We start from the raw sequence: 24580 nt of genomic DNA on the forward strand, positions 1-24580 counted from the left end.
GCTTGGGAGCTATGAGCAAGCCCACACCAGCCCACCGCCTCTCACCGCAGGCAACTCCAGAGTAGAAAAGGGAGTTATTTTTACTTTTGACTCTTTTACCTTGTCCTTATAGGTTCTCCTGTTATCAATTGAGTACCCTTATCTGCTGCTGCCTCCATCTTTTTATTTTTGTGTTTATTGTGTTTCAATAAACCTTTAATAACTGAGCTGTGTGTTCTGGTGTCTTTTTATGTCTAGCCAAAGTTTAAGTACCACATGGCAGAACGTAACATGAACAAAACATGCAAACTATTCCCAGTCAACCCCCTAAACTAACCTCAAACTTTCATATCAGACTCTCTTTTTGGAAACTGAAAGACTCTCTTGTCCATCTTATTTCTTTTCTGCCTCTGCCAACCTCATAGTTGAGCAAATGCTAAGCATCTGTTAATACTGGTAAATTTAGCTTTGTTGTTGGCACCTATTCCATAATACAGTTTCAGTTCAGTGCTCAAGCAAATGCATTACTTGTTCCCTACCAGGCTCTTAAATGTGCCTTCTGTCTTTCTTTTTTCTTTCTTTCTGTCTTTTTGGATAAATGGGTGTGTACAGATGCTGATCGTGCACAGAAACATGGCATGGATGAGTTCATATCAGCCAACCCCTGTAACTTTGATCATGCCTCCCTCTTTGAGCTGGTGCAGCGCCTCACTCTGGACCACAGACTAAATGACTCCTACTCCTGCCTGGTAAGTAAAAGCTTTAAATAAATATAACTAGTGCTGCAACAACGAATTGATATTACCAATAATAGTCAATGACAAAAATGATCAATAATGATTTTCCATTATTAGTTAGTTGGCCTGCTCATTTTATGGCGAAGGGTGAGTGCAAAATAATGCAGCCCCTAGCAAAGAAAACAGATCATCCAGCAGCAAGAGAAAGGTTACATATTTCTTCATCTAAGCATTAAATATTAAACAAAGAACACGTTAACCTGCAAGTTATGCAAAGCTCAGCTTGTGGCTTGTAAATACTACAGCGACATATGAGCACTTAAGAAGAAACACAGTGTGTCCTGGTTGCAGCAGCAGAAAAGAACTGTGTGTATCCAAGAGTTAGTTTGTTACTTAATCTGTTCTGCCCCGACTGGCAAGTGTCAGCTGGTTGTGCTGGTCATCTGTCAGAACGTCATGGGCGGCAGACCCATATGCACGGCACAGACAGACTCGGATGTTGAAAAACAAAAAGGGATTTATTCCAAAAAGACAGAATCAGAATCAGGCAAGGTCATACACAGGGAGGCACTGACGAACAATCCAGTGGGTCAGGCAAACTCAGTTCCATGGGCAGGCAAAATTCTTTAACGTGAGGATCAAGGTTACAGTACCGTTCAGACAGAGGCAGAATCGTAGTCAATATCACTTGCAGGGTTGTTTACCAGGCAGGATCGAAGAACAAGGCATACACAGCAGGCAGGGATTAGGCAGAGTCGGTTACGGCGGTCGAAAGCAGGGTTCAAGATAACAGGACCAGACATGAATACAAGACGCTGAGAGTTGGTGGAAATCACGCAAACACAAACTAACAATCTGGCAACTGGAGAGTGTGTGAGGTGGAGACTATATACTGGAGTAGATTACTGATTATGGGCAGGTGTGTGTAATGAGGACCGCTAATGGCAGGGAGAACAGTTGTGATGTGACATGAACAGGAAGTCCTACAAAGTAAAAGCGGTAACTGATGTGGCATGACTAGAAACGGAAGTGCTTACAAAATAAAACAGGAAACTGGAACCAAAACCTGACAACAAAGGTGAAACAGAAAAGTCTTTCAAAATTAAGCAAGAAAAACAAAAACCCAGATCGTGACATCATCTCGTTCACTACAATACATATTAATGAATGACGCCTCCCTAGAACAGCTCAACTCACAACAGAAAGACACTAAATGTAAAAGCAGCAAATAACAGCAGCATTAACATATGAGGACATGTTTTTAGTGGTTGTCTCTGTTGCCGCAAAGCCAGAAGGTCCAGGAGTCTGTGAAGTTAACCTGATCTCCTGTGTCTATGTGGGTTTTGTACCACAGCCAGGTTGATAGGAGCTGCTGCAGATCTTCACAATGGAATGCTTGCTTTGTTTGTTTATATTTTGTATATTGAAGTCGAAAAAATAATTGGCAGATGAATCAATTATCAAAATAATCAATAGTTACAGCAGTAATATATCTGTACCCCACTGTACCTCCAACAGAGAACAAAAAGATGCACGTTAGATTGACTACTGTTCACAATCTCAACGATGTGTGTATAATACAGCTGTTCTTGTTTATATAGTAATAGCATGTAAAAATGCAAACGTTGGTCTGAAGTGTCATGTTAGTTGCTTTGTGTGCAGTGCACCAGAAGGGTTTGTGTTTGTTGCTCACAGGGCTGGTTCAGTCCTGGTCAAGTGTTCGTCTTGGATGAATACTGTGCTCGATACGGTGTTCGAGGTTGCCATCGGCACTTATGTTACCTCTGCGATCTGCTTGAGAGGGCCGAGAATGGAGCCATGATTGACCCAACCCTGCTACACTACAGCTTTGCCTTCTGTGCCTCCCATGTACATGGAAACAGGTAAGTTTGTGTAAGTTAGTTTTGTGTGACTGAATCTTTTTCAGGTTTATTATCTAAGATCTAGAGCAGGCTATGTCTGGGAGCCAGCATCTAATTCATATTTTTACAGCAACAGAATATATATTTAGGTAATTTAAAGCCCACAAGGTGGGCATGTCTTATGTGCAAAGCAAGACATGGGTGACTTGGCTGATAAAGATTTGGCTGACATAGCAGACATGAACTGGTATAGTTAATGAAGCAGTCATAAACAGGCATGGCTAACATGGCGGGCATGAACAGGTATGGCTGATGTGATAAACAGACCACAAAGCTCCTCTGCGCTATGCACATCTAATATCCCTGGGAACATGTGACTTTCAGGTTTAGTCCAAAACAGAACAGACTACAGTATAAAGGAAAACAAAACAAGCTACAGCAAGACCTAACTTGAGAATATGGCATACCTGGACATGAGTGCCAGTGTCAACATCAGTGACTCAGCACAATCTGGTACTGGACATTTTGATAGTAGATTCCAGTGGTGGCTGTGCATTTCATGCCTAGTGCTTCAGGGACATCCTACTTACTGTGGTCCTACTAAATTAATAGCATTAATATAACACCAGGCATACAGAATCACACGTTACTTACACCAAACAAGAAGATAACAAAACAAAGTTGTCAGGGATCGCTCGGAAGAGGACCCACATGCACAGCACAATACACGATTTTCTGGCGTTAAAGCGTGTGGTTTATTCCAGTATGCGGAGTAAAGTCCAGGCAGGGTCATACACAGGTGATCAGACGGGTTACATGGGATTAGGCAGAGACGTAGTCAGGAGCAGGCACAGATCATAACCGGGAGGAGAGTACAATACCAAACATCAGGCGTAGAATCGTGGTCAGGCAGGCAATGGTCGGCAACAGGCAGTAGTAACAAGGTCGAGCATCAAAAAAAAAACAGGAAACACGAAGACACGGCAGGAACAATGAAACTGGGAAAGGACGACGACACACGAACAACGATCTGGCGGGGAACTGAGGACCAAGGTGGTGGTTAAATACAAAGTGAACTAATAGCAGATGAAGTGCAGGTGTGGATAATGCGGACCGGTACTAACAGGGAACAGCTGTGATGTGACGTAGCCGGAAGTCCTTTTAACATAAAGGCGGATCTAAAACCGGGACGTGACAACTGAACAGGAAGTATTACAAAATAAAACAGGAAATAACGAGAAACAAAACCCAGATCGTGACAAAAGTATTGGTTGAAAATATAAGTAAACATGGACAACCTTTGTTGGACGACGTCTGTTCTCAAGATCCACCTTTTAACCAAAGATCTGTCGTGAAAACTGCGCCTCCTCCTTCAGCCTTTGTAGCTTAAAAAATGCACCCGTTTCTGTTTGTAGCTAGTTCAGAAATTTAGAAATAACAGATTTTTAATGTGTTATTTTACATTATTTATTGAAATGACAGTGGTTAAATTATAATTTATCTAAATAATAAATATATTTAATAATTTTATTATAGTACCATCATGAAATAAACGTCTTTTTTTATTCCTGTGCCTTGAACTCTGCATCCTGCACTTTTCTCATATTCATAGTACGCAAACTGTCTATGAACAAAAGCAAAGGTTTGACTAGAAAAAAATGACAGTCGAGTGCATGATACACGATGTGTTTAAGCACTTTAAATTGTTTACTTTTGTGTGTGTTTGCTTTGTTGTAATTTGCATGTTACATGCTCACTGTTCTTTTTTGCTCTTTTTTCTGTTTTGTTCAACCTATTTTCCCTGTTATCTGTTATCACTGAATGACATTTGGTCCACCCAAACCCCTTAAACCTCCTCACAACCACATCTAGTCAACGAGTGTCCGAGTTGATAAACTGGCCAGTCACTGAGGCCGAACTCAGACAGGCCCTTTACCCCACCGTCCTTGAGCTTCCTACTCAGACTGTTAGGAGAGAACTAAAAATCATTGATTTCATGAAGAAAATGGACTTCAGGTCCACAAATTCTATAGGAACTAGAAGGTAAGTTATGTGTGGTGTGTCATTAAAAGTTTTGAACCATACTCATATGAGATTTTTAGGGGGGGGGGGCATTTGGTGACATTTTTTATTGCACCAGGGCCATAAAACACGATCAGCTATTTTTACTGGCTGTCAATCATGTGTTGGTGTTTCTAGGCCAATTGCAATTGCTTGTAACCCCCAAAAGAACCACCAAAATAAATGTTAATCACAGCTTCCAAAAGTCCAACATGCCACCTTCTGCAATCTCATCTGTATGAATTTTGTATCTGCATCTTGAGCAGTAGCCTATAATATAAACTAAATGTTTTAGTCAAAGATCAAATGGTGTAATTTCCTCAAGGTTCTGTGGTATGTGACTCATCTACTCATCTGGCTTTTACACCATTATGCACCCTGTAATCTAAATTGCAGTATTTACCTCTTGTCTAATCTGCTGTGATGTGCTCAGACATCAAACCTGTCAACATCACAGTCAGTCGTCTTCAGATGAAATGTAACAAAGATAGACGAGGGCCACTCCAGTGCTAAGGGCAAAGGTCACAGAAGGCTGTCTGTCAGTGCCCTCATCTACCTCCCCCCATACCTCTAACTCTCTCATCCCTTTCCCATCCATCCATCCATCCATCCATCCATCCATCCATCCATCCATCCATCCATCCATCCATCCATCCATCCATCCATCCATCCATCCCCTTGTTCTGTTGACAGTGACTGAGGACTGAGGCCTATTCTGATCAACATGGACAGGTGGACAACATTTGCTCCAAGAAAAAGACATATATGGACAGATAGAAGGCAAATATAATGAGAAAAATAAACATTAAGTTAAAATCCACAAAGACAACGTGGAGCCTTATTGTCCAGTGATTGACACAGTTGTCAGAGGACAGTGTGCAGAAGATTGTAGTATTAATATGTTAAATACATTTACAAATTAATTAATGACAAAATATTTTCAAAACAGTCCCCTCAAAGGAGCTCAACGTGGTCTTCCAGTGCAGTAGTGCCTGGAGGTGGGGACATGACAGGTTGTCATGTATGATGGCTGAATGTCTCTATTGCCAACACTGGTGTCTGTGCCCCAGTGAGCACACCTCATTCGGTCCACCCCCCGCTCCCTCACCCAAACAAACAAATGCAAATACCCCGCCCCCACCCATGTCTCCTAATAGCCTGATGGCCTGGAGGTGTTGGTGTACCAAGTTGGACAAGGTTGGTCGCTCAACTCGTGAAGTGTCAGGATTTACCTTTGTCCAGATCAACTCCATTCACACTGAATGTTAGGAATAACTGAGGATGACCTAAAATATTTTATTTTAAGCAAATTTTAGACTCTCATCTGAAACTATTGAGATATTCCACTACTCTGTATTTGCCATGGGTGATTTCCAGATAACAATGATTAATATGATTAAAAAGAATGCACTGAAATGAAATTTTGAGATTGACAGTTAATATTATATATGAATATTTAAGTTAAATTGCATGCAATCATTACAGATCATCACATATTATAGTAAAAAACAAATACATATTTTTAATAATAGTGTCCTGAAGATAAGAAGCTGATTTTAGTAATGATGCATTGTTTTGCTGTCTCAATTTATTTTTTTTACTTTCTTGATTAGGTCCTAAACTGTAAGTCATGCCCATCATTAATTGACACAGTCCAAGTGCATCATCAACATCCTAATTTATTCAGCCCTGAGGCCGTTTTCTGAGGGTTTTCTGAAAAATGGTATAGCTACATTCAAATGAATTTATCTCTGCAACCACAAGGTCTATTTGACTGCAAATAGTGTCATAATGTAGGGGACACTTCTGTCACTGTACAGGCCACTGGGGGCAGGTGTTTGTGCAGCCATATCTCGGCCTAGCATCAACTGACTTTGGCCAGTGAGATGTATTTTTACTTGTTATAAGCTATGGAATTGGCCTAAAAACACAACACATTATTGACAGGACTGGTAGCCAGGAAAAATGGCTGATCGATTGAAAGTAACAGTGTGAGTGGGTAACCTCCCAGAAGGTAGAAATAACAGGGAATGGGATCGGTTCACCAGTAATATGGACTTGTGATGTGAGGATGAATGCGAACATTGTTTATTTATCTAGCGATTAGCTTAGCGTATGTCATTCTTTGGCTCATAACTCACCACATGTGACACATAACTAGCCTTGGTGCATATCCTTAGATTCCTTTTAAATTAGAGCTTTCATTTGAGTCCTTGTTTTTGTCTGTTGCACAAGGTATCACAAGTAGACCCATATATACGTTGCAAACTAGTCATATAGTCAGCCATTTGGACCCCAAACTTGGTGGCCCTGGCTGGCCCACTGAGTGGGTGTTCAAGAGGTTCATTTATAAGAAATGAAGACAGCAATTATTCATCTATCCATTATCTGACCCGTGTGTCCTTGTAAGGGGCCAGAAGTGCTGCCTTTCATCTGTTTCTAATGGCTCATTTGCTTTTTGCCGCCTTTGGAACTGGTAGGTCATCAGGTAAAACAATGAAACAAATAGGGCAGCTGCCAAGAAACAATAAGTGACTAGAGGAGGTGAAACAGAAATCCCTGCAGGCCTTAATAAGTGTGAAAATGATCTCTTTTAGTTTTCGTCACAATAAGACAGGTGAGATAATTTTATAGTGACTTGTTTAATTTAATAAAGACTGGGCTTGCATGTACAGTACTACTATATACTGTACGAATAGTGTAGGATATAGTGTAGGAATAGTGTGTCTGTGCCCCTGTAAATAGTAAATGTATCAAGACCCCAAACACATGCCCATAGTCATAGCAGAGGCTCACAGGTAGTTGTAACACACACACACACACACACACACACACACACACACACACACACACACACACACACGTGTGTACTTACGTCAAAGTGAGGACCTCCATTGACATAATGCCTTCCCTAGCCCCTCACCCTAACCCTAACCATCACTAATAAAGGCGGACATCTAAACTTTGCTCTAATCTAGGCTGGTTGGGACCCGCCATGTGTCCCCACGTTGCCGCAGTGTCCTCACCTTGATAGCAAAAACGTGGTTTATGGTCACCACATCGAAGGAAAAACATGTACACACACACACACACACACACACACACACACACACACACACACACACACACACACACACACACACACACACACACACAATTTCTCATTGTCTGCTAAAATGACATGTCACATGGGGGTAGAAGGAGAGTGTCATACCCCCTGTTCTTCTGCATGCTGTCATGGCCACCAGTCCAGCACATCTCCTGTCACAAGCACTCTGCTCACACTCCACCCAGACTCAACCATATCACAGACAATAAAAATATATCAAAGCTCCAACTGCTGCATATTTATAGTTAGTGGAGCTAACCACAGCCTGTAAGTTTATTATTTAATGTGTCATTTCATATATAGTGGTGATGTCATACGTCAACTCCAAAAGACTTTATTTTTCAAGAAATTATCTTTTCTCTTTAACCTCTTCAGCCCCAAGGTTGTTTTCTGAGGGTTTTCTGAAAAATGCCATAGCTACATTCAAATGAATTTTTCTCTGCAACCACAAGATCTATTTGACTTCAAGTAGTGTCATAATGTAGAGGACACTTGTGAGATGTGATATGAGGTGTAAAATGAGCGTTACTGTTACTGATGCGATGTTTATCAATAATATAAAAGTCAGATACAGTACAGAAAACAGTGTGTGGTGTTGTATGTGACAATAAATACAAATAAGTACAAATCCATTGTTGAGTTTTAGCAATTATAATTTAATTAAATATATGTTGTAGTACTTTGGATAAGAATAACTCATATTTTTGTACAAGATGTAACTGCATATACAGTACTGTATCTAGGTATATATTATTTATCTTTTACAGACAAAAACTGGGCTGTGTTATTCAAGAAAATTGAAATCAAACACAGCACTGTGGACATTACACAGATCTGTGGTTTGTAGGTTCTGGATGTTACAGTGCTGTATGAGACCAGGGAACCGTGGGAACAGGCTCTCTTGGCTTGTAATCCTTGCTTTGTTCTTCAGGCCTGATGGCATTGGTACAGTAACTGTGGAAGAGAAGGAGCGTTTTGAGGAGATCAAGGAGCGGCTGCGAGTGCTTCTGGAAAACCAGATTACACACTTCAGGTAAGAACTGTGTCTGATGAAAAGTCAAATTGAACAGTTCTGCTCATGTTTTAAATCCAACATGATTGTGTTACCTCCAAAGATACTGCTTTCCATTTGGACGCCCAGAAGGAGCACTTAAAGCAACTCTGTCCTTACTTGAAAGGGTAAGCAGCCTTTCTTCTTTTCATGCCACAGTCTTAAACTGAACTGTATGAGATAATTAATAAACAGAAAACACATTTATATTTTGTATCATTTGAGTTCATTGTACGTACTGTATATTGATTATGACAATGTATTTTATAGGTTCTGATGAAAGATATTGTTACCCCAGTTCCACAAGAAGAGGTAAGGGCAGTGATCCGTAAATGTCTGGAGCAAGCGGCTGTGGTCAACTACCAACGACTGTCAGAGTACGCCAAGCTGGAAGGTTAGTCTTCATCAGTGCTTTCTTAGTTACAGTCATGGAACTGAGTTAAATACACAGTATACATGACTACTTAAGATTATAGTGAATTATTTCTCACAACGGTTTTGAGAGATGAGACATTTTTATTCTTGGAATATTTGCAAATGATTGTGAGATAGTCTAAAAGAATCATGTTAACTAAATGTTACTAAACATATTAACACTTTATGCACATATTTATTTGCTGCCATTAAACTGGTTCATTCTCATAAGAGAAATTCATATTATATAGAACCTTTTTAGAAAAGAACAAACTTTTTTTACTTAGCTAATCAATAAACTAAACCAGTTTGGAATTCAGGACAAGCTGCCCTTATGTATAACTTCAGTATAACAGTTTTAAAGTGACAATTACAGTACTACATTTGTTTTGTTATTATATTTTTCTATTGCTAATATATTTAAATAAGAAGTAAGTAAAAATGCATTCAGCCTTTACACTGGTTTCGTCCACCATGCCTCAGCTTCGTTCTGCAGCCAAGTCCTTTCCTGCCTCTGTTTCCCACTCCCACTGGTAGCTGACATGGTAGCTCCTTCCTTCCCTTTTTTCTGCTCACCAATTAATTCATATTTCATCCTCTTCTTTTGTCTTCTGTCTTTTGGCTTTTGCTGTTGTGTTTTTTTGTTGTTTTTTATTTTTTTTTACATATGTAGCTCTTAAAAGATTTTTTTCTACAGTGACACTGGACTGGTGTCATTGTCATGGGAATGTTTTTCTTGTACGAAGTAAATAAAATTACAAACCTGACCTGCAGTTCACTGTTCAGCCACCAGGCACATCTTTCTATCAGCACTGTGTGTGTGGTAGCACACAAGTGGTTGTGTTCAGAACATTATCACAGTGAAACCTGTACTTGTGGTTGTCCGTTACAGTTGCTGTAGGTGTTCTGGTGAACGCTTTCCCACTCTGGCCAATCCCTCCCCCTTCCTTAATGAATGGACTAACAGAAAATAGGTTACCGTAAGACATACACAAACATGCAGAGTGCTCCTTCTCACAGCCCAAACTATTGAAATTATAATTATGTACATATATAAAACAAACTTTAAAACGTCAAGAACAAAAGAAAAAGTCCATAGTGTATGATGATGCAACTCCTTAAATTTAAATTTGTGAGGGTTAGGTTCCACTCGTGAACTTGGGTTTGGTAGAAAAACAGTACAGTGTATAATAATATATAGTACAGTATCCAGTAATAATGCATACTGTACAGCGATAGCAGGGGATTTCCAGTTCCTCAGATGGTGCCTCTTCTATTCTCGTCTTCTGGTGGGATTTTGTTCTGGCTTTTCTCGACAGTTTTGAGGAACATTGTAATGAGGGGTGCTGTAGTTGTTGTTTATATTTTTCAAATTCAGTAGTTCAGCCTTCTGAAGTGTTTTAAACCTCCTCTGGTGTTTTGGTTAGTTTGCAGTCCTCAAAGGAGCAAAGTGTTCGGGTGGCTAGGGGTAGGGTGAAATTTATTTAGAAAAAGCTTGGGAACAATTTCCACGCAGAAATCCTGACCCTTGAAGTAAATATCACAAGGCTAATTTTTAAGTGTAATACACTATACTTTTACTATACTATACACTAACAGCACAGCTCATTCAAGTCTCCAGTAAACTTTACTTTTTTGGTTAATGATTCAAACAAATCACTAGACCTTACTCACACCACCTTAGTAAATTTTCACAACCAGGTGACACACAAGAAGGAAAGTTAGATTTTTTTAACTGACTCAGATCTTTAACTCTCGAACGGTAAAGTGAACGAATCATTTTGAGTCATTTGTTTATTTTATTCATATACAGCAGATGGCGCTGTGGGTGTTGTAAAAATGGCCACAGATCTCAAACACTATATACTGTACACAACATGGTTTGCTTCAGCGGACATATAATCACAAAATGCCACAAGCAGTGGTGCGGTGGGTAGCACTGTCGCTAGAAGGTCCTGGATTTGATTCCCAGAGGCGGACAGGGTGCCTTTCTGTGTGTTCTCCCCGTGTTCGCGTGTGTTCTCTCCGTTCCAAAAACATGCATTAGGTTGATTGGTCACGCTAAATTGGCCGTAGGTGTGAGTGTGTGTGTGAATAGTTGTCTGCCTGTATGTTGCCCTGCGATGGACTGGCGACCTGTCCAGGGTGTACCCTGCCTCTCACCCATAGCCAGCTGGGATCGGCTCCAGCACCCCCGTGACCCCACATGCGGTATTAAGCGGAATGGAAGATGAATGGATGGAAATACCACAAGCAATTCAAACCATGTGAAAACCTAGAAAATACACACCCCATTAGCGTGACTTATGTCCCACATTCTCCCTGCCATTGTTGTTCAACAGCTTGGTAGCGGTCACATGAACAAACGAACGAATGATCCGTAAGGATCCGTATGAACGAATCAGGAACAAACTGGAGTGACATGCTGCTGGCCACAGACCTGGCTGTCACGTGACATATGAACGAACAACTGATCCGTAAAGATTCGTATGAACGAATCCCAAAAGAACTGTAATGCTTGCTGCTCGCCACAGAGCCTGAGCTGTGAACGATGAATGAAAATGATGAACTAAACCATGCAGCCCGAGCTGCCTTTCACGTGACTGCTGGTAGAGAACAAATGAAAGGAAAGTTATTTTGATAATTACTTTTAAATCAATAAAGTAATAAGTAATAAGTTCCCTAAAATCTTTACACCTGGTGCATTTATTGTGTTAATTATTATTATTATTATTATTGATAATAATATATATTGATATTGATTTATATTATTGATTATTGATGTAATTACAAACACACTTTGCATTATAAACACAATAACACCACACACCTACAAGAGTTAAAGACCACTAATTAATTATGATTCTATCAATAAATTATGTATGTTGGCCATCAGTTGAAAAATATGAATGTCAAATATTAGACATAATTCATTTCCTTGTTTCTCAGTCCACACAGCACCGTAACTGATCTACAGCTGTCACGTGACAAAAGAACGAAAGAACAATCTGTATGAACAAATCAGGAACAAACTGGAGCGCTTGCTGCTCTACAGAGCCTGAGCAGCTCGGCTGTCACGTGACAAAGGAACGAATTCCAGAGGAAAGATGCTCAGTTGAGTGAGTCATGAACAAATCATTTCTGTTTTCTGTCCTGCTGACTGAGCTTAAGCAGCTGCTGCCATGTGGCGAGAGAAGGTACTGCATTGAAAATAAACCAATCGTTCACTAAGAGGACTCATTCCTCCCGAGTCATATAAAAGATTAGCTCATATTGAACAAATCGTTCACGAACGACAAATCACTAGTCATAAGTTGATTTTTCAGTGTTTGAATTTAAGGAAAGGAGCTGCTGAACAAAGGTAAAAGTGTTTTTCATATATTTAGGGTAGTCCAGGTGGAGGGCAGGTTGGCCAATTCATCCATCACCACACTCTTCCAAGACGATTCCTACTCTGGATGGGTTAAGATGAGGATTTTCTGGATTCCTACTGGTATTTCAATGGACGAGTCCTTGTCAGTTACGTCCTAAAAGAAAAAACTGTTAATATAGCAGTATACATTTTAATCAACTACTATAATTAGACATGTACAGTCTACTGCAGGGGTGTGAAACGTAAGTCCTGGTTTAATCCAGCCCATGAAATGATTTTGCAGTTGAAAGTTGAAAAATGAGTCTAATTTTTCAATAAACGAAACTGCTGTTCTAATTGTGTCCACTGGGCGGCGCAGTAGCAATTGTGTTAAGCAAGCAAACTGTTTTTACCAGGACAAGCAAGAGGTCAGGCAAGCACAGCCAGTCTAGTTGAGCTACTTGGTTTTCCCTGCAATACTTATTACAGCTTCTGCTTTATACGTTATGTGCTTTGGCGCCCGTCTTTGCCCCAATACGTCTCAGAGAAAAGTGGATGCAGAGTGTTCCAAGAAAATGGTCATTGTCATTGAAGGTTCAGCATTGTTGCATATTGTCATTTCCTTACTAAAGCTTTTGCTGTTGTTATGGCATCTGATGTGTGGTTTACTACACCTTTCATCTAAATACAACCACCGTGTACCAAATACTTCTGCTATCTCTAGTCAGTAAACAAAAAGTTAGACACTCCAACAGTCATAGTTGAATGTATTCCAGGAGTCAGAAAAGGTGACATCCAATTCTACCTTAAGTAAAAGTACACTATGAGAATAATACGTTAATGACTCCCTCTTCATCCATAGACACGACTAAATGTAATATTGAGTCTGTGTATGTTTGCTTAAACAATGTGGGACTTGGCTGTAGTTTATTCTGAAGCCTTTTTTAGTCTGATCAGTGATGACATGTTTAGCTGCTTGTTGTCTCTTCACTGCGGGCAGTCTACTGTAGGTGGTGTTGCCAAACCATGTGGACTTGGAACATAGTTGAACCCACTCGCTGTCTTGATCATTGCAGAAAACAGCAGCCATCTTAATCTTACTAATAAACAGGTAGATTGTCTTTTGATAATGTTGCAGCTTCACTGCACAGTGTTAGACCCTGTTTCCCTCTGAAGCAGAAGGCAGTGAAGCAGAAGAGGTTAGCTCCATGGTATAATTCTGAGAATTGGAGTCTGCAACTCTGCAAATCTACAGAAATGTTTGACTCGCTGTAACTTTAGTGCCTGGGTATCCAGTACAGTAATTAGCCTAGTCCAGCACAAAACATGTTTAAAGGAAAAACTGACAAAAAGAAACCACAGATTTGCCCACTTTTGAATCCCAGCACTAACCCTTCTTTATACTCAAGCTCAGGGATAAATGAGTTGTATCCAGGAGACATCCCCTAATTCACATACTTTAACGAATACAAAGTAGTGGAAGGAACTTTCCTTACACTGTAGTGTTGTACAAACAGACACTATCTACCAAAGTTCTATCTGTATCTACTTTAATGCTGTGACTAAACAGACTGATTAGGCAAAATCAGCTGGTGTGTAAAAGTCAATACAAAGTCAAGTCATAATATTATCTCTGTGCTATCTGTCAAAAACAGGAGTTTGAAATAGCTGTGTTGTGTTTTTTGTTTCCTTACATTGCAAACACTGATGCAGTTTCAGGAAGGAATGAAAGCTCTACAGTCGTTTTATAGGTTTTTCCTCATCACTGATTGATTGATTTATCAGTGTGGTAATAATACACTGGATTGAAGCAATGATATTTATTAACTCAAATGAAATGAAACTAAAATGAAAGCACCTACCTATAACGTAAAACATGTGAATACAATGGTAAATACATCAGCAACACTGCACCTGCAGGTTGGCCATAACAACCTTACACTCATCCAAGCCTGGTGTCCTCTGTGCTCATGCTCTCTGACCCCGGCCTCTTGCATGCCTCGGTATCCTCCCTCTCTCTCTGTAGGGAAAAAGAGAGAGATGTATGAGCACCCTGTCTTCTGCTTGGCGTCTCAAGTGATGGATTTAACCATTCGTGAGTACCCTCCTCATTTCCCAGCCTGCAACATTTGACCTTTTCTTATGACTAGTCTTCACACCAGCCACTAGTTGACCTCATATTTTCTGGTTTGTTCGTGCCTGTCCTTTCACTCTGTACAGTCCACATGTTACAGTTTTTTAACATGTTTGAAGCTCAGGCTCTTGGTCACCTCAAATACATCTGATCTTTCCATTGGGCTTGTTGTCTATCTTGCACAAACCACCTTTTTCTGTCTGCGACTTGAATGCATTTTTACTTTGCTTATGTGTAAATGCTCATAAGTGTTCATTAAGACAGAACAAACACATCCAGGGATTATTTAGGGTCATGTCTTTGAATTGGTGCTATTTGAGTGACATTGTGGACTCAGAATAAAGGGCTATGGTTAAAGCCTGACGCTGATACACTAATTATTCTAACAGGATACTTTTTTCCTTTCAGATTTTTTCAGACTTTAGGTCAAAGTGGTAATGTCTGTGTGATTTGTGTCTACACTGCTACAGTTAACAGTTAACAAAGTGTTCACAAGTGTTACAGTACAGTTAACACTTAAGAAGATATTGCACTTACGTACACCTACTGCATGCACATTTCAGTGCTGATGTGTTTGTGCAGGATACCTGCGTATACTATTACTGTTACTCCAAACAGGTTAAGTACCCCAACCCTTGTTTTTGTGTCTTTCTGTTATTTTATGTTAACTACTGATGCTACTAAATATGGAACTTGTTTCCTATTCACTTCCTGTAGAGGTGCCTGACTGCAAACAGTTGTCAGAGCATACTGTTGGGGAATAAGGCCCAAAGCTTCCAGGGGTTGCTGACCCATGTTGAATACATTTGGTTTGATTTTTAACAGTCAGTCTACAGTAACTGGCTCATTGAATCATTGCATATGCTTATCCTAACTATACTAAATGTCCTCCTTTTTTCTCACCCTCTACCCGATACCTTCCCACTTCTCTCTGCCCTCTCTCCATCTTTTAAACTGGTTATTTTTTCTTTCAATGTAATTCATATTTAGTGGAGAAATCTCAGAAAGATCTCAAGGACCCAGGTGATGTTGTGCTGTGTTTGAAACATCCGCTGTTAGTTCATTCCCAACTAAAGTACATACAGCTTACCTTAAACCATACCACCATGAACCCTATCACAAACTTCCTGATACATTGCTCAGATAACTCCGAAACTTTACATGACATGTTTCAGGAACATTGTGAGAGCATTACTGTTTTACCCTTGTGATATTTTTCATTGGTCTGAATTTCAGAAAGATGGGACTTTAAACTGACTGACTGAATTAAAGTGGTTATCAGAAGCGCAAAAGCCTCTACTTTACTTTATGAAGACTGGTGTAAAAGGAGATTTTTCTGACAATTTACTTGGCTGTAAATCCTTGCTTAAAATGCAAAGGATTGCAAAACATACATAGAGTTACTGTATTGTGAGCAAATGCTTTACATTACTATTTAAAATCTGCTGAAAACACGAGCTGGCAGGTTTAAGGCTAATAGCTCAGCAATGAAAATGACTTATTGTATTTAGGTTGAAGATCAGTTACATACTAATTAGACAGCTAGTCTGCCGATCCCCATGGAACCAGTACAAAGTCCCATTGTGTGGATGCTGTGAGCCATGTTAGCATGAGTTAAGCTCCAACCAGCATCTCCCATCACCCTGCTATGCTGTCCACAATATCACTAAGCTGTCTGTGGACAGAACATACTGTAGTATGTTGTACTGCACATGACTTCACATGGTTTCATTTAATGAATCTCTATTTGTATGTTCTATTTTCTTCATTTGATTAATTGAACTTTAACTTCTCAAAAGAGAAGAGAAATTTTGAACTGTACCTCTTCTACAGTATGTTTTAAATAAATGACATATCGAAACTTCTAAAAATATATAATGATTTTTTGTGTTTAATACCCATTTAATTTGACAGGTTTATAAGAATTCCAGTTCCCATTATTAGTAACTTTGTTGTAAACTCTATCCCTGTCAGGATGCTCGACGTCAGGTTTTAATCTGATTGTAGTCAATTTGCTTCATAGAATTAGTTGTGCAGTATGGGTTACAAATGAACTCAACAGTACCAGAAAACCGAAACCAAAGCTACAGTGAGTAGGAAGCACCTAAATGAATCAGAGTTACAACATGTAGGGAATTTAAGACCGAACACTTTCAATTACAAAGTTATCTAGTTAGTTTAAAAAGCACATGAAAAATAAATTCATTTTATTCACAGTGGAACATGCAGTTTTGAATGGGTTTAGATGGTCACAGCACTGGGTTCAGGCAGGGAGAACCCGGGGGTGCTGGGTTAATAAGGAATAATCTGACACTCCACACACAGTGTGTACAGTAATACATTTACACATCACACAATACTCTGGATTTGGTCATTACAATAAGACAAATGGCATGAGAACATAGTTCTTGTATGATTTATTTTGTAACTAATGCACACAGTGTAACCTGCCAAGAACAAGACAGTGTCAATTGTTATCCTCCATCTTTTCAACTTCATGCTGCCACTAGTGAGACTACAGCAGAAGTTGAAGCATGCTGAATAGATGAAGTGCTCTGTGGGTGTGTACCTTTATATGTAACTGTATAATACATGCCCAGATTATGCAACTTTACCACCACAAAACTGTTTGTACAACTTTTTTTAGATTTTAAATATGTAGCTCTAAACCACATAACTATGGCATCACTGCATGATGAATGTTCAGTGTACATTCTGTTTACACCATTCATTACCCCTTTTTTTCTTTGGATGATGTCATCATTCTTCTGTCACAGTCACTGTGACAGAACTCTGTCACAGAGTTGTGACTCATTCATGAATATCCATAGGCCATTATTACTTCCAGCCACCCAAGAAAATACTCATGAGAACAGTGCTGGTATGAGATTTGCATTTGCAGTATGTAGTTTATCTGGACTTAAGTATAACTAGGGCTGGGTAAAAAAGTAAGTAAAAGTAAAACTGTTTTTTATTGTTTTACGAAAACAATACATGAACATTCAACTCCATTAATATTTATATTAGACATTTTTCTGTTCTTGATAAGATGAAAATATGATTCAGTCTTTAGTCCAACAATGTCAACATCTGAGACCCAGCCCTAATTATAACAAGTTATTATTGTTATATCTTAATATGACCATGAGATTGTCCCAGTGATTTAGGCTGAGGCTATAGACTGGACTAAGGATCAACAGCTATATCCCAAATTTGTGAGTGACTTAATCTTTTAGTTCCAGTGCTTGGAGGCAGAATAATGTGCATGCTAATTCTTAGTGTGGAATCTAAACATGTTAGTGAATGACCAGGAATGTTGCTGTACTCTTTAGGTTGCATGCAGACATTATAAATAGTCTGCTTTTTAAAAGAGTAAATCAGGCTGATCCGACTCTTTACTCTTCCTCCAGAGAATGTAGGACGGTTAATCACTCCTGCCAAAAAACTGGAGGACACCATTCGACTGGCTGAGTTGGTGATTGAGGTCCTGCAGCAGAATGAAGAGCACCATGCTGAGGTGAGTTTGCATGTCACTGTATTTTAAAGCTGAATTGTGTTGTTTTGTTTGCCGGGGCGTCACAATAAAGGTTTTGAGTGTATGAACAGTTATTTATTCCAAAGATGCTGTTCATCTGAAACAGGACATATAGCTTTCACACAAGCTGAACGACTGAGAATCTGCACAGACTAATGCAAATTTTTAACATTTGTCACCAACAAAATACTTCTGATAACAACATAAAAATGGATCGTGCAAGCTCTAAAGCACACATACATAGTCATACAGTATTCAAGAACTTTATACTTTATACTCTTCACACCCATGTCAGAGGGCAGGCTTTAGTTTGACTGGAAACCCTTTGTAGGTATGCCAGCATCAACTTAAGGTGGTGTATACTGTAAACCACAGGAAGTATTTTCTGATGCTGTACACAATTTGTTGTATCAGATTTTTCTCCAAGTTTGGTTTATGTTTGGGATATTGACGCGCCTCACAAATCCCATTTGTAGACTTACCACGGAATGTGTTTACCACTGTTTCCATCAGAGTCTAAAAAAATCATCAGAGTTCCTACAGGGAAGCTCACGATTACATTCAGGAGATAAATCGACCGATTTGTTTTGTGTTCTGTCAGACGGCGTTTCTAAAGCTTCATGTACATCCAGATTTCACATGGTAAATATAATTTAGCAGGTACCACCTGCTTCTTTGAATCCCTGCAGTGCAGCTCATCTTCACAGAGGGCCACACCTGACATGACGCACATACTCTTAAAATGAAGGCAAGGCTGCATCAGCAGTTGAGAATATCCTAGCTTTATATTCTCAGTTTGCCTGGTAAACAATAAGATGAAAAGATATTGAAACATAAGACCTTGAGTCATGAAAGAAGGAAAACTGGTTCAGTAGGGAAGGAATCATGAATTTTGAGTTTGCTTTTAAGCATTGATTTCTTAATTCGCACAAAGTTTTATTGTGACTGCTGAGCAATTGACTTACATTACTGTAAATTATGTCACTTTATGCTTTTAACCAAAGGACGTATTCCTTTTCTGCATTTATTTTGTTTTTTGCGGGGAAATGTGTGAACAGGGAAAAGAGGTATGTGTACTGTATGTTAGTGCTATACGCCCCATCACCTGTGCCCACATCCTTTGCATGTGATTAATGACATGACATTGACACGATCATTTGCGTTTCCCTTCTCAGCAGTGACCCAGAACCCTATTCAGCTTGTGATCATTGTTAAGCAAGTGCTTGTTGAATGCTTGTTAGCTTTTAAGCTAGCAACACTTTTGCCTTTGGAACAAGCACTTAGACAATGTGTTTGTGTTGTTAAAATCATCTACCTGCACTCGAAGCAGACGAAACATGCAGAGTGCAGATTGATATTTCTGTCATCCTGCACTTTGTTTTCTGTGATTCTACCTCCAGTAATTAGTTAACATTCAAACTTGTGTATTATATTATTAACCACATGTCACTTTGCTTTGCACCTGCTACCAAGAGCAGGTGCAAAGCCATCTTTCCTCTGTCACTTTCATTAAAATACATTACTCTCATAAATAAAATCAATATGTGAACATTAGTTTACATATTCATGTGCCTATCTAGCCCTAGCCTAACAAGGGTTAGATTTAAATAATAATTTTTTTTCCCTTTTGGTTTTATGCAATAAAGAGACATGAAAACTAGGGTTATTGCAGTTACAGTTTATCTTGTGTTACTCTAATGCTGGTTATTAAGCCAAATTTGCCCACTCTGTGCCTTGTTTGTAATCACCAACTCATTATTATCAAACACGTTTCTTTCTTGCTACAAAACAAACTAGATTTGACATATATCCACATCTGTACACAGTTTCCAAACGTTAGTAGCGTTAGTGATAGTAATGTTAGTAATGAAAATTCTTAATAAACCAATGACAAAAGAGTGGTGATAGAATAATCTTTCCTCAGCATGTTTTATTGCAATGTTCAAGAAACATCCTTAAGTTACTTTTGTTTTTAAATTCAGTGCTAAAGACTGGAATGTATGAATTTTAATTACGTGGGTGGCACTGCTAACTATCCTATATGAGTGCTCTGATGCTAAAAGCTCTAATGGCAAGTGCATGACCCCTTTCCTCCCAGTAGCAGCTCCACTAACACCGCCATATAAGCCTATTGGTACATTCACATTACAGTGTTGACAGCTTGATGTGAATAAGCAAACACCATAGATCCTCGGGGGTCCCTTTTTAAGAGGCCCAGCAGAAGCGAGGGTGCATGAAGTAAGTGTTTTTGATGTGCATGAAAGTAGCGCCATCGCTAACAGTCACTCTACTGTGTCTGTTTAATGGGAAAATATGAGCATGGTGCAACTTGCTGGCTCCTTTCTTCTGATTGCCGTGCTGAAGGAGCTGAGTGAGTGTTTAAGTAGCTCCCTGCCATGCCTGTTAAGAAGCTGCTGCTGTTTCTACCCAACAGAATAGCATGTTGTTCTACGTGCTCAAGCACTGGCTTTTCCTTCTTTGATTTGTGAAGAATCCTTCCCAAGATCCTGCTGTGAAGTTGTTGAGGCAACAATTTGATTTCATATGGTGAAAAGAGAGAGAGAGCAAAGAGCATTTGTAACAGATCAGTGGATTTACTTTACTTTTACCTTTATGGTAAAAGAGATTAAAAATATGAACAATCTTGTGAGCTGATGTGAGAATATACAGTACCTACAGTATGTAGGAACAGTTCCCTTATATTTTTCTAATTTGTCTTCTTTCTTTTACTGTCAACATCTTTTTCTCTCTGTCCTTCCCTCTGTTTATATTAAGGCCTTTGCATGGTGGTCAGACCTGATGGTGGAGCATGCTGAGACTTTCCTCTGTTTGTACTCGGTTGACATGGATTCAGCTCTAGAAGTTCAGCCACCCGACAGCTGGGACAGTTTCCCCCTCTTCCAATTGCTCAACGACTTCCTGAGGATCGACTGTAAGTCAAGATTTGAGAAATAATCAGTGAACATGCAAGGCAGTTAATTTGAAAAACAACGAGAACATAATGGTCACACCATACTGGCATAAAAAAACTTGCCCCCAACATGCCAATACACCTTCTCGCTGTGCTGGCCTGAGAGGTACAGTATGTATCTCAGAGGCAAGTCAAATGAAAGACAAGTTTATCCAGGTGGAATAAGAGATGGAGGGGGATCTAAGGTTGAAGCTGTTTAATCAACAAAGTACTAGAGTAGTGACAAACATTTTTATTCTTTTTTTGGCTTTATTTATAATTACAAACTGTTGTGTGCTGAAGACAATGCACTGTACAGTCTGAATCTTCACTAATGTGGAAAACATCTCTTCTCCATTCTTCCTCCATGGTTATTTACAAAGTGATGCTGCCACTTTTATGGAGTCAAATTAGGGTAAGATTACTGTAGATTTGTGCGTGCGTAAACCAATCTGTGTGTGCATAAACCGATCTGTGCTTGTAGACTTAGTGGGGCTTTACCATGCTTACACTTATAATTTGGGGCGTTACAATTAGCCACAAATCTTGGCTAAATTTACAAGTAAAATAACGTGATCTTAATTTGCCTCCACACTCTGATTGGCTGATGAACAAGGAAGTTGTGGCAGTGCTTTGACGTGGAACAGCAGATCCTGAAAGCTCAGCAACAAGCTCGTCCACTGACTGATGACTTTATCTATATTTAATGATCAGACAGACGTGACGGCTTGTTCATGTGAATGAAGTGTGACGTTACTCTCGTGATTTGCAGAGGTGATGCAGTTCTGCGAACATTAAACTAGTGTTTCGATCAGCAATAATGTTGCATGTTAGCCAACAGGCTATTAGCAATTCCATGCTATGTTATGATGCAGCTAGTGTTAAGGTGGACAACATCAGTTGTGTGTTGGTTGAAAGTGAATGCATCAAAGAATTAAATAAATGATCACAAATTCTCAGACCGTGTTTTTGGTATCATCTATTGACATCTTGAGAGACTGCAGCAACACTGGGCGCCTGTCTCCTTGTAGAGCAGTGTTGTTCAGCAAGAAGCACCGTGATTCTGCACTGAAATCCAAGCCTGTCTAACAACTGCATTACATATGAGACTGTTTAAAAGCATTGTTAAAGCAAACGTGTTTGTTGTGGTCTGATAAACGATCACACAGAAGCAGCGTTACTAGAACATACCCAACTTAACTCCAGCTGCATCATAACATAGCATGACATTGCTAATAGCCTGTCAGCTAACGTGCTACATTAACGTCTGATAGAAACACCAGTTTAACGTTTGTGCAACTGCATCACCTCCGCAAATCACGAGAGTAATGTCACACTTCATACGCATGAATATTAAATATAATTAAAGTCATCAGTCAGTGGACGAGCTTGTTGCTGAGCTTTCAGGATCTGCTGTTCCACGTCAAAGGACTGCCACAACTTCCTTGTTCATTATTCAATCAGACTTTTTACACCCCAAATTTTGTGTGAGCATGGTATAGACTCACTAAGTCTACAAATACAAAATCACGCACACTCAGATTAGGTTAAACACACTCAGATTAGGTTAAACACACACAGATTGGTTTATGCACGCACAGATCGGTTTACGCACGCACAGATTTGATTACGCATGCACGCATCTGGTTACGCACAAATCTAATCTGACCCCTAATTTGACTCCATACTGTACACTTTGTATTTCAGATGCATATGTGGTTCCGGGAGTCATATTGTTAAACTATATTTCTGAATCAATAAAGGCTAAGCCCCCCTCCCCCCAAAACAAAAAAGGCCAAACACACTTTGCCATCTATTTTGGCAGCACCCTCTCAAGCCATATATATTGTTAATAAAACATTAATTAATTCAGATTTCATTGTATTTTTATAGTAACAAAAAACAAAAAAATCATCTCAAGGCACTTAAGAAGGTTAAAGAACTTTAATAAACAAATAAACAAATTGTATATTTAAAATTGTAATGTTTAATATTTCTATTTTAGTTACAATTTGATAGCAACGGTAAAGAGTAAGAAAAATCCAGGCTTATCTAAATCCAACCAGGTTTAATATCGTCTAATAACCATCTACCTCAACAGGTTAGGCTGCGACAAGAGACAATAGAGAAAACAACAGCCAGAAACTGTACACTAGGGACACACAGCTTTGATGTCTTACTGTATGATATCTCTAGATGAGTACAGAGCGACCAAGACAGAGTGGGAAAAGCAATACAGTAGAAAAATACACAAAGTTAATGACATCTACAGTAGAACAATGACGGCATGTAAACAATTCCCTGAAATTAAGCTTTCCTCCCTCTTGTTGAGTCAGGGAGAAGGTTGAGCTTGGTTTACTCATATAGTTTAACAGAAAAACTGTGAATATTTTTTTTCACTTTGAGTCATGATAATTGCACATGATGCCAGCAGGAAGTAATACTGTAGTACAGTGCTGCCATTCATACAGGGTCCCTTACAGCAAGCTGAGCATCAGAAAAGCTATGTAAAAAAAACATTATTAAGATTAAAGATGAAGCTGTTTGAACTGGGTAAGGCCCCAGTTTACTGTGGTACAGTATGTAGATTCTTGTTAACTTGTGTAGTACGTTACATTTCTGTCTAAAGGTCTCAGAAAAAAGAGCTTTAGTGCCAACTGCCCTGCCCACACACATTATGAGTGCACATCATTATGAGGACATCTTTTCTACAGAAGGTCATCTGTTTTGTTGCCCCACAGCAGTGCACGTACTGTCTGTAGCATTAAATAGCCCTAGCACTAGGCAGGCGCAAAAGTGGAGCTGCCATTTGAGGAGTTAATGAGATCTAAAACTGTGGTAGTTGGGCCACAGCAAGCCCTGTGAACACACTCCTGGACACAACACATCGAAGTGGACAGCAGCCACTCAAGTGGCTAATTGGGAGAGTGGCAATCAGGGAACACAACAAACATTGCACCTACTGTGTATCATCGACCTTGACTCCAGTGCCAACACACACAAACACAGACACACACATGCTCAGAGGGGGAGAGAAAAACAAAGAGGAAAAGCAGACACACTGCATGGAGCCGCGAGGCATCACATTAGCGCGCACTGGCCTCCATTTTATCTCCTGTGGTCTTTGTCAGTGTTGCCTTTTTACCAGTTGGGAGCCGGCAGACTCTAGGGGAAATGTGTGTGTCTGGAATAACAGAATACCCAGAGACTCCAACCGTTGTTTAGAGAGAATGAAAACTAGCCAAACACCAAAAAACATCACAGTACCATGGGGCATTTCCGTATCCTATTTTCTTTTATTGATTTTACTGCTCGTTGAATTCATTGGAACCTCAAGTATCAAAAAAGTCAAGAAAATGTTTCCCTGCAAACATGCTCAACACAAAAGGCCTCACA

General features: G+C 39.5%; 1 protein-coding gene across 21 annotated transcripts in view; it reads left to right on the forward strand.

The window, feature by feature from the left end:
• The window catches only part of cadpsa (Ca2+-dependent activator protein for secretion a), a 174365-nt gene that overhangs the window by 100251 nt on the left and 49534 nt on the right, over positions 1-24580 (forward strand). For 8 of the 21 annotated variants that reach the window (XM_055509343.1, XM_055509332.1, XM_055509329.1 and 5 more), the window contains 10 exons: positions 592-728; positions 2412-2599; positions 4451-4621; positions 8680-8781; positions 8864-8927; positions 9070-9193; positions 14592-14660; positions 15690-15722; positions 18110-18216; positions 21010-21166. In XM_055509343.1, the coding sequence (XP_055365318.1) occupies positions 592-728; positions 2412-2599; positions 4451-4621; positions 8680-8781; positions 8864-8927; positions 9070-9193; positions 14592-14660; positions 15690-15722; positions 18110-18216; positions 21010-21166 (1152 nt within the window). The remainder of the gene's footprint in view (positions 1-591; positions 729-2411; positions 2600-4450; positions 4622-8679; positions 8782-8863; positions 8928-9069; positions 9194-14591; positions 14661-15689; positions 15723-18109; positions 18217-21009; positions 21167-24580) is intronic. The other 13 variants (XM_029152122.3, XM_055509341.1, XM_029152112.3 and 10 more) reach the window with 6 other exon arrangements.

This window comes from Betta splendens, chromosome 5, assembly GCF_900634795.4.
Source record: "Betta splendens chromosome 5, fBetSpl5.4, whole genome shotgun sequence".
Classification (NCBI taxonomy): Eukaryota; Metazoa; Chordata; class Actinopteri; order Anabantiformes; family Osphronemidae; genus Betta; species Betta splendens.